Here is a 12021-nt window from a genome sequence, read left to right on the forward strand (position 1 = left end):
TATAATTTCTGACCTGTATGTCAACAGGTATCTGACCATACCCGTTATCCTGCAACTTGCATTTATTGGGTTGGCCAAAAGTCTGCTTGTTTTTTTCTGTAAGATGGCTCTGTTAGCACTTAGTTGTTTTTAATTTCATTTGAAACAATTTTGTTAGACTGCATTGTGACAGCTGTCGTATCAGTGTGCCTTTAAAAAAAAATACTTAACCAAATGGGTGAATTTTTGTGTAGCCATTTTAATATTGAAGAAGGAAGAAAATATGCAACACTTTGGCATATTAAACTTTATTATTTCAAGAAAGGTAAAAGTGCAACTGAAACGCAAAAGATTTGTGCAGTGTGTGGAGAAGGTGCTGTGACTGATTGAATGTGTCAGAAGTGGTTTACAAAGTTTCATGCTAGAGATTTCTTGCTGGATGATGCTCCACAGTATCATCTTGCTGGATGATGCTTCAACTGATTAGACCAGTTGCAGTTGATAGCGATTAAATTGAGACATTAATTGAGAACAGCGTTATATCACACAGGAGATAGCCGAATACTCAAAGTATCCAAATCAATAAAGTTATTGGTGAAAATGAAAAATGTGTCTTTAATTTTATGGAAAAAACCAAATGGGCTTTTTGACCAACCCAATATATTAATGAAAGAGAAGGACACTGTCTACAGCTATTATACTTTGATGACATAGCAGTTAGTTAAAACTTAAATGGTTATAACTTTTTGGCAGGACACTTTGATACTTTTGTAGATACTAGAGTTCAGTGAGAGTAATTGGGTTTGACATTGTTACAATGCTAAAGCAAAGAGCAAGGACACCAGTTAAAATGTCCATTCAAAAATATATAGAAGTCCATAGAAATAGTGTACAAATTTTAGGTTTTCTTACCAAGGCAGTGCTTAGAACTGTGATTAAGAGACTATTTTTAAATTTTTGGAAAGCCTGGTTTTTACTCTTACTTCCCCTAAACTTGTAATTGCACTTTTATTCAGTTTTATTAGAGGGAGAATAACTTAACCAATTCTCAGTACCATTTTCTTTGGCAGATTGATAATCTCTCATGGAAGTTCGAAGTGGAATGCTACTTGTATTATAAATTGAATGATGCTTGTTGATAGTGGAACATAATTATATATTCTCTTTAATTATTGTTTCTAGTCATTAGGATTATTTTGTACTGGACTATTACTGTAGTGCAAAATTATTACTGAAAATGTGACAGTTAAGATTCAAGTTGAATTTATTCTCATTGTACATGATTTAACAGTATTCAACTAGAACAATGTTTATTAGTTTTAAAATAATTATGTCAAAAAGTACATTGATCCCAGTAGAATATTTTTTTCTGAACTGTTAAGATGCAGAATTTAAGATTGTATTGTTAGTTATGTGTAAACCATAAAATATGTTAACATGGAATATGGGTCGAATGTTTATATAAAACTGCCAGAAAGGAAGGTAAAATCATGTGTTTTGTATAAAACAGCCACCAAAAATTACTGTAATAATAGTTCTTTGATGGTTTGGGTAAATAATCATGAGTTTCTGAATGAATATGGTGTTAAGTTGTTGGAACAGCGTTTATTTATTTATCTATTTATTTATTTATTTAGACACCTGTAGTGCTTAAATATAGAACACTGCATTGCTATTATCAGAAAATAATCCTACTTTTGTGTGGCCCTTTATAGAGTTATTTTATGAGATCTGGTTCTTTTTTACTATGAGGAAAAAAGAAGGAAATTTTAATGATGTTTCATGTGTTTGTGCTTTTGCCTTCTTCTAACCAATAATTTTAGGCAAATCTCCACTCTTCCAAATCTTAGTTTGATTATTGAATAACCAAAGTACACATGCATGCAACAATTAGGAACTTTAAACTGATCCTGAAAGTCATAGTAGGCTCACATTGACTTCTGGTATAGTGGTCGCTTTGAAATTCCTTAAGTTATAAGATACTCTGGTTAACTGTAGGTTCATTTTAGTTAGCAATCTCTGATAGTTTCCCTTTCAGAATCCAAGAGTGATGGTGCAGATAATCCAAAGAGATCCTCATAAGGACACTTCAAGGCTTTTAGGGATGTGCGTGGGATATGGAATTTGGACAAGGGTTTGATTTTGAGTAATAGGAACCTGAGTGTATATGCAGCTCTATTATTACTCAAAGAAAGACATATGCTTTAATTATAGCTTGTATATGAATGTAGTTTTGGAAAAGTTTTACTAATTATAATGCACTATTTCTTTGCCATGCAAAATATTTGACTTAAGTAGTCAGATTTATCACTCTTTTACTTCTGGCATTTGGATCTTGAATTATAGTTAGAAAGGTTGCTGTAAGTCTATGAAACAGTTTAAGCTTCAAATCTTGTTTCTTTAATAGATAAATACACACATACACACACACACGTTTAAAATCAACTGTATTCTTAAATCACTGATGCCTTAGGGGCATATGTTCCTTTCAGGAATCTGTTTCAGTTAATAGTTTCTGTTGCCTTAATATATATTTCATTCAAACAAATGAATTTTAAAATAAATATAATTTTTTTACAGATATTTTGAATAGAGTGAACCCCAGCTCATATTCGAGGGGAATAAAGAATGGCGCACTCAGTAGAGGTACAGTATTATTTTACTATTCTAATTTTGAAGTGAAGTATTTTGATATCATTGGTTATATAGAAATATATTCAATATATTGTGTAATTTTGAAATACAGGTACTACTGCTTCATTCAAGCCTACAAGTCAGCACTACGCAAACCCAACAACAAATCCAGTGGCTGCCTCACCTGTAAATTTTCATCCTGAATCTAGATCTTCAGATAGTTCTGTTACTGTTCAGCCTTTGTCTAAACCTGTAAGTGTTTCTGATACTATACAGTCAGCTCAGGAATACATTGGATATTATTTATCAGTGTCAACAGTACCCCATTAAAATTCTGGACTATCATGTTTAGTCAGTAATTCAATAGAAGCAAAATCAGCATCAGCAAATGCCATGTGATAGCTCAACCAGTACTCAAAGTAATAACTGTAGGAACTAACTCTCCAGCCTGTTCCTAAATCAGGTAACACTCTTTAATTAAATAGGTATAGTATTAAATTGTGCTATCAAAACATGAATGAAAGTATAATCAGTAATGAATACTGCATAATGGCAAGCTGTTTAAGATTATAAACTGGGCCAAATGTTCTTAGTTCCTAATTGGGAAAATTCTTGAGAGGCTATCATAGCTTTTTATTCTGAAATCATACCTTTATAGTTAGTATAAAAAACTCAAAGCCCTGAGTGGTGTGACTCAGTGGATTGGGTGTTGTCCCACAAAGCCAAAGGTCACCAGTTTGATTCCCTGTCAGAGCACATGGCTGGGTTGTGGTTTGGTCCCTGGTCAGGGAGCATGCAAGAGGCAACCAACAGATGTTTCTCTTGCACATCAATGTTCCTCTCCCTCTCTCCTTCCTTCCCCTTTTTCTAGAAATAAATAAATAAAATCTTTAAAAAATAACTCAATAAAAAATAATATTTATTGAACTGTTAATATGTGTTATGGGTTTGTGCTAAATACTATCTATGGATAAATTAATCTAATTTAATTCTTAAATGTCCCTGTGAAGTAAGCACTATTGTTATCCCTACTTTTTATTTGAGGAAACTGAGGCTCACAGATGTTAAATAATTCACTCAGCATCACACAACTGGCAGATGATAGTTTTGGGATTTCAATCCAGACTAACCCATAGTTCATATGTATTTGTATACATACATATATATATGTTGTATATAAATGTATACTTTAAAAAATGAGATCATTGCCTTAGTGTGATAGTTTTCAAAGTTCTATTTTCAGGCCTTGGAGTTTCCCCTGGGACTCTCATGGATTTTGAAGTCAACACTATTGTCATAATAGTACAAAGACACTGTTTGCCTTTTATACTATGTTGACATTTGCACTGATGATGCAAAAGCAGTGGTGGGTAAACTGCTGGTGCCTAAGACACTGTTATCAAGCTGTACTAGTAGTTTTTGTATTAGTCACCACCATGCCCTCAGAGTAAAAAAATACTGCAATCATACTGTTTCCTTGAGGAAGTATTGAGATGTTATTAATTTTGTTAACTATACTTTTGAATATGTCTTTTAAATGTATTTTGTGTGGTGAAATGGGTAGTATGCATAAAGCACTTTTCGAACTATGATGTATCTTAAAGAAAACTACTTGTGTATTGAATTGTAAGCTAAACTACCCAGTTTTTAAAAATAGATGATTTTTACTTGAAGGAAGGACTGTATTATTGGTTTCTGTGTATCAATGTTACCACAAATTTGTGGTTTAAAACTACACATTTCTCATCTCATAGTTTCTATGGGTTAGGAGTCAGGTTATATCTTAGCTGGATCCTCTGCTTCAAGATCTCACAAGGCTACATTCAAGATATGGGCTGTGAGGTTGTGGTCTCATCTAAAGCTCAACTGGGGAAGTATCTTCCAAGTTCTCATAGTATTGGCAGCATTTGATTCCTTAAGTGTTGTCAGACCAAGAGTCTCAGTATTTTACTGGCTTTTGGCTCCTTTTCAGGTGGGTCTTCCCAACATAGCTTTTTACTTCCTCCAAGAGAAAGAGAATCTTGGCAGGGTGACATTAAAATCTTATGTAATGTGATTGCATAGAAATAATTATGTATAACCTGTCACCTTTGCTGTATTCTTTTGGTTAGAAGCAAGTTACACTCGAAGGGAATCACACAGGACATGAATACCAGAGGGTGGGGTCATGGAGGCCACTTTTGAATCTGTCTACCACACACAGTGAGTTATTTAATCTTGGTTATTTGGCAGATATTTCCACAGAATTGAAAAGGGCGCCTGTCACTTAAAGAAAAACAACCGATAGTATTTTTTGTGAATGGTAAAATTTGAACTTTCAAGCAAAAATTAGAAACCTAGAAAACTTGTATCTGCCACAATGATCTTGACAGTTTTCCTTAAAGACTTTTCCAATGGGTACTAGTATTAATATTTATGATTTTTTGATATTGTGTAATGAACTCTGTCAAGATTTGGGAGACCTACATAATTCAAAGGAATCAGTATTTTCCATATAGTCGGTGTATGATGTTACAAAGCCATGGATGAAAGAAAGATTCATTTGCTATGGCTGGGTGCCTCGGTTGGAGCATCGTCCCATACACCAAAAGGTTGCAGGTTCAGTTCCTGGTCAGGGCACATACCTAAGTTGTGGGTTTGATCACAGGTTGAAGTGTGTGTGAGAGACAACTGACCGATGTTTCTTACATTGATTTCTCTCTCTTTCTCGAAAATCAGTGAACATATATCCTTGGGTGAGGATTAAAAGATTTAAAAAAAATAAATATTCAAAGTGTAAGATACATTAATAGATTTTAATGTAACAAAGTACAAAAAGTTTAGTGATAATGAGTAAGATTCCACATTCCAAAAAACCTTTCAGAAAATACCAACTGTATATTCACAGTTATCCTAAATTGCTATTAAAATATTCCCTTTTTCAACTATATATTTATGAAGCCAGATTGTCTTTATATTTTCCAATCAATACAAAATTTCCTGACAGATTAAAAGCAGAAGCAGATATGAGACAATAGCAGTTTTTGATTAAGCTAGACATTAAAGAGATTTGCAGAAATGTAAAACAATGTCACTCTTTTCTCTAATTTTTTGTTTTCAAGTAGTCATTTTCTTATAAAAATTACTTATGTTAATCTGTAATGGGCTTATTGTTATTTAAAATAAAATTAAATATTTTTAGAATTTCTGGTTTTCTATCTAATATGATAAATATCAATTAAATATATCCCACCTAAACAAAAACTCTTTTAAGTCTTAAGTAATTTTTAAATGTGTTCTGAAATGAGTCCTGAAACCAAATGTTAGAGCACTAAAACAAAAAGTTACCTAAAATATAAAGATTCTTTGCTCTTAGTTAGAATCAGTGGTTTGTTGTTGTTTTTTTTTATGTTTATAAGCTATTTGGCATTGGCCTTAGAGAAATAGTAAGTTTTTCTTATGTTCTTTTGACATTAAAGGAAACACCTACTAAAGCACCTAAAAATTTTCTTGTAAATAATCAGGTTTAATGCCAGAATTGAATCCAAGTATTTTTAGTATAAATAATTTATTTTTTCTGTATTTCATATCATTACTATAAGGCAATCTACCTGTATGTTAGCACTAAAAATTGATATTTTAAGTTGGCATCTTTTATAGAAGAGTTATTAAATTTAATTTTAATTTACATAAAAATGAAAAGGAAGGCTACAACCTTTTAAATCTACGGCTAAATAAACTCAATTTCCACTTATATTTTGAAGAGGTTATATATCATAAAAAATAAGAATACCTTTGGGAAACACCCACCCTCAACCACCTCACCTACTCTTCCGAATCCTATTCTATGGCTTCAACATTCTAAAATAATGATTAATAGTGATATGAGCCCTGGGCTAGTATTTTAAAAACAGATTGAAGTAAGAGACTTGAATGCTGATTCTGCCTTGCCCTTAACCATTGTCAAAACTTCTCTGACACTCATTTTCTTCATTTCTAAAATGAGAGATTTTACTCAGACCACTGATTCTCAATCTTGGATTCTAAGGTTCTATAAGCTATATCTGATGCTGTAGAAGATGGAAATCTACCCAAAATATGAAGATTCTTCAGTATTACTTGGAGTCAAATTAAATCAGTGGTTTTCTAATGCTTATTGTAAGCTCTTCGGCATTTGGAAGATAGAAAACCAGAAAAAGAAACTTTATTATTTAATTCAGTTTAATAGAGAAAAATCTTTGCAGCATTGGGCTCAGAAAAAAATTAAGTGAGGGGTGTGGTATGTTTGATGTTATAGAAGTTAGAAACTAGATTTTTCCAAATTAATAGTGTTTTATTTCTGTGGGCATAGTTGTAATTCAAAGCACCTCATTTGGTGTTTCCCAATCTTGGGGAATTTAGGAGATTTTGCCAATTGGTCTGAGTGGGTCCTGAAATGATACATTTAAAAAAGTACTCTCCAAGAGATTCTAATGTGCAGTCAAGGTTAAGAACGACATGTATTCTGGAATGAATTGAGAATCCATTTTAAGGGAGTTTACTCTGAATTTTGGAAGATACTTTTTTTTTTAAAGATTTTTTTTCTTTATTTTTAGAGAGGGGAAGAGAGAAACATCAATGTGTGGTTGTCTCTCGTGTGCCCTCTACTGGGGACCTGGCCTGCAACCCAGGCATGTGCCCTGACCAGGAATCGAACCAGCGACCCTTTGGTTTGCAGCCCAGCACTCAATCCAGTGAGCCACACCAGCCAGGGCAGGAAGCCACTGTTGTTAATAAATTATAATTGTAGTTTTCCATTTTATATCATGTTTCATGTGTGTGTGTGTGTGTGTTTACTTTTTCTTGGAATATCTCTATGTGTAGCATCTCTAAAGTCTCCGGTAGCAGGGACCTATTATCACTTAAAAAGTCGGTGTGATATATAGGCTTTGTAACCAGACCTGGGTTCTAATTACAGCTCCACCAGTAAGAAGTTGAGGTTGTTTTAGGAATCTTACATAACATGATCGGTCTCCAAATTTATAGAATCGGGGTATAAAAGTTGGTCTTTTATTAGTACTGTCATGACAACTACTTGATTTAATTCATATGTGTACAGCGAAGTGCAAGTACATTTGAAACATACATGTACTGTGTAGTGCAAGCATATTTAAGTGCAAGTACACTTAAGTTTGAAAGGTGAACGACTTGAAGCTCAAAAGTGACTTGCCCAAGGTTACATAGTGAAATAAATGTGCAGGTCTTCTGAATCTCAGTCTGGTCTAGTGCCTTATATTGTATTTGATATCTTTCTGTACTGTTTTATAAGATGTTAAAATTCCCTGTTACAGGATTATTTTAACAAGTTATTGTTGAATAACATATCTGGTCTCTGAAATTGTGGTACTTAATCAGAATTGTTTTCTAGGAAAATGTTATCACTGTTAACTTTATATCTCTGTTAAAGTACTATTTTGGAAAATGTAAGTTAATATTTTCCATTTTTTGAAGGGCAAGTTTTTGGAGAAAATATTTATCTTCAAGTAAGATTGTGCTTGGTTACAATTAAGCCATATGGCAGTATTGATTTGTTTTTTTGATACAACATGTTAAGGCTCAAATACAGGTATCTGCCATACTACAAGTGGTGTGGATTACTTTACCTTTTTAAAAAAAAACAACAACTATCATTTATTTAGTTACAGATCTGCAATTTGCACAGGGTGTGCAAATTTAAAAATTAAAATTTAAAAGGAAGGTTCATCTCTTTCCCTTTTAATTAATTTTATTGAAGTATAATTGACATGAATTTCAGATGTACAACATAAAGATTTGATATTTGTATATATTGTGAAATGATTATCACAATGACTAGTTAACATCTGTCACCATACATACAGAATTTCTTCTTTTTTAATAAGAAATTTTATATCTTAGCAACTTTGAAATATGCAGTATACTATTAGTATTTTTAACCCTAGTCAGCATGCTGTACATTATATCTCTGTGATTTATTTATTTTATGACTGGAATTTTGTACCTTTGACTCCCTTAACCCATTTGTTTTCATAATTTCTTAACTCATGTCATTATTCTTAAAATTTAATTATTTCTCAATTTATTAGCACAAAACAAATAAACGAAACCTTTATGTTTCTACTTTAATATGTAATTTGAGGGGAAAATTTTAGAAAGAGACAGAAGGGTATGAACTGTATTTTTTTTTCTGCAGGCAATATACAGATATATATTCCTCTTTTTCATTGAACATTCTACTTCGAATAGTCTTTGGATTCTTCTAAAAAGTATGATCTTAGTGGTTGCATGATAATTTATTATTTAACCGTTCTTCCATGTTGGACATACAGATTTTAGGTTTTTTACTATTAAAAATTCTCCATTAAACATTTTTAAAGTGGAATAGTTGGATCAAAGGATCTGAATTTATACAAAGCCTCTGATAGTTACTGCTATAATTTTCATGCAGGAAACTTGTTCCACAGCATATCCTTTACTTTGACAGTAGTGAATGTTATCATTATTTCTTAGTCCTTAAATGTTAACTTGATTTCAAGTGAATATTAGACTTACAGGATAAATAGTACAAAGAATTCCATATACCCCTAACCTTGTTTACCCTAAGGCTAACATCTCATTTCTTAAAATCAGGTAGTTAACATTACTAAACTGCAGACCTTATTTGAATTTTACCAGTTTTTTTCATTAATTTCATATTTCATACCCAGGATCCTTTTCAGGATCCCAGATAGTTACTGCAGTTAGTTATTTCTTCTTAGTGTCCTCATATGTTTCTGCAGTTACTGATTCTTTGTCTTTTTTGACCTTGATACTTTTAAGATATTATCATCTTTAAAAGAATGCCAATTCAGTAGTCAAAAATTGCTATTGCCTTCAATTGCATTTCTTTGACTAGCAAGTGGAAAATAGTTTTTTGTGTGTATTTGGTCATTTGTACTTTGCTTTTGAAGCGTCTCAGTTTATGTCCTTTGCCCATTTTCCTCCTGAAGTGACTTTTTTTCCCATTTTAATTTTTAAGCATTGTTAATCTTAAAGCTTTTGCATCTTATATATTATGATATATGGAATGATCCAGAAGTCACTCTGAGAGCTTACTCTCCTCAATGATAGTCTTTAATAAATAGCATTAGAATACATTTTGTGTGTATCAGTATCTTTAATATATAATAGTATTGCAGTATATGAGGTCTGTTCAGAAGGTATCCAGCCATGTAATATGAAAAATAGACACATTTGTTGAAGAAGATACAAGACACAAGAAATGTTGTACATAGGACAATGAAGCCTCACTCTACTTCAAAGTAGGCACCTTGGGACCTCACACAGTTCTCCCAGTCACCATCAGCTGAGCTCATCAATGGTCTGAAATCTCTTCCCTTTCAAAGGTGATTTTAGTTTTGTGAGAAGCCAGAAGTCACAGGGCACTAAATCAGGGCTGTAGGGGGGCTGAGTCACCTGGGTGATTTGATGTTTCGCCAAAAAACTGCACCAGAGGTGATGCATGAGCAGGTGTATTGTCATAATGAAGCTGGCAATCACTCATGGCATCCTTGAAAACCCTGTGAAGCATCCAGATAGTTTCTGCAGAGGAATGTTCAAGCTTTGACACAAAATTTGAATCAGGCTCATTGCTCTACTTGCTCAGTCACTTTAAATGCGATGACCAACACAGTACAAATGCTCACTCAGTGGCATCTACTGCCCCCACTGACTAGTACAGTGAAGTAGTCGTTGTTCATGCATGCACTTTCCAGTCCGCTCTCCTTGGCTACAAGGTTACATCAATGTCGTGCAAAGCATTCTTGTTACATTAATAATGGCTCGACTTTTTCTGGACAGACCTCATATATCCCTAAATTACATCGACCACACTTTTCATAATTTATACTAAACATATATGTGTGTTAATGTAAATTTATACTTGACCACTTAATGATTCATCTAATACTTTTTACTCCTCTTGAAATCATTCTGCTGGAAGGGCTGAAACTTCCCTTGAACCCTTATGTCTCCAGCTGGCCTAGATCATTCCTATAAACAGCTTCCATTCTGAACCTTGTCTGCCTAGTTTTCTTATTTGTTCACTTTGCCTATCAGACAGTTTTTGTATTTGCCTTATAAGATGGGAAATTCCTTGACCCAGTATGGCTTTCTGTGGGATGGTGGGAAGAGTGGGGAGCCTATTCTTCCTCTTCCTGACCCTTGGCTTACAGATTTTTCCAGTAAAAATTATTCTAAAACTCATACCATGTAATATATTCACCCCAACCCTGGTGTATAATACTGCAGATTGATTCCCAGTTTTTTTGCTCTGATATATTGTCTCTGTGGTTTGTAGGGTTGCAGAAGCTTTTAAATTTGTGTTTATATTAGTATGTTTTTCTCTATTTTTCCTTGCATTTATCCAAAGATTTTGCTGAATTCTGTTATTTGCTCTTTACAGGGAATACTGTTTTTAGTAACTCTCTAAAGTATACTAACCTTGTTGATTTAAAATGGATTTATATGTTGGTTTTTTTACCTTGGAAAAAATTATACTCGAACTTGCCCCCCATTTTAATTAGCTGGTCAGGAATAAGCTAGCTCTAAGTTTGCTTTTAGGTTTAGTAGATGATAATTTTGGCATATAGCAATAATTACATTTATATTTTATAAGCTATTAGTAATTGAGTCATCAAAGATTTTCTTTTTGCATAGTTAAATTTTTTTTTATAAAAGTTTATGAAACAAAATAATTATAGCTGTTGAATAATTATAATATTCTTCCTTTGGAATATTTTCACAGGGTTACATAACAAACTCATCACGAGTTTCATCTAGTAATTCTACAGAGTTACTGTTTGACTTGACCCAGGAAACAGGATTATCACATTACCAAGGTGGACCAACACTTTCTATAGCAGGTTGGTTTTAGTGCTTTTTCAAGGAAAAATTAGAAAATGAAACTTGATGAATGTATATATGAAGTTGACTTTCTGTTTTGAATCCTTGTTTTCATGTTTTTTATGTAGTAAAGAGGAATGGTGGTAATCTCGAATACCTTTCTTGGGTAATTTTAAGTCTTATTAAATAATAGAATATTTATTTCTTCCTTTTAATTAAGTAAGCTAATTGACTTTGAAATTGTTATCACTTGCACTAAACATGGACTGAAAAATCTGAAAATAATTTTGGTATGTTAGAGAAGTCCTCTGATAATAGTCTACTCTAAATACTCTATTAAAAGAAGTATTAATTAGCTTATATGATGACTAGTGTGAAAAAGTATGATTATACTTGATTTATTAATTAGGTTAGCATCTTTCTATTCTTTTAATAACTTACATGTGATAGTTAAATATGCTTATAGAGTGCTATTATAAGTGGCTGTAATAAATTTGTATGTAGTCTGTACTAAGTAAATGCCTATTA

The 12021-nt window shown here is 32.7% G+C and overlaps 1 protein-coding gene across 3 annotated transcripts in view; it reads left to right on the top strand.

The window, feature by feature from the left end:
• The window catches only part of ZNF280D (zinc finger protein 280D), a 129610-nt gene that overhangs the window by 15526 nt on the left and 102063 nt on the right, over window positions 1–12021 (top strand). For all 3 annotated transcript variants that reach the window (XM_054565380.1, XM_054565377.1, XM_054565379.1), the window contains exons 3-5: window positions 2560–2625; window positions 2726–2865; window positions 11396–11513. In XM_054565380.1, the coding sequence (XP_054421355.1) occupies window positions 2560–2625; window positions 2726–2865; window positions 11396–11513 (324 nt within the window). The remainder of the gene's footprint in view (window positions 1–2559; window positions 2626–2725; window positions 2866–11395; window positions 11514–12021) is intronic.

The sequence above is a fragment of the Pteronotus mesoamericanus genome, unplaced genomic scaffold (assembly GCF_021234165.1).
Source record: "Pteronotus mesoamericanus isolate MK-2021 breed Mesoamerican mustached bat unplaced genomic scaffold, CSHL_Meso_final contig_164, whole genome shotgun sequence".
Classification (NCBI taxonomy): Eukaryota; Metazoa; Chordata; class Mammalia; order Chiroptera; family Mormoopidae; genus Pteronotus; species Pteronotus mesoamericanus.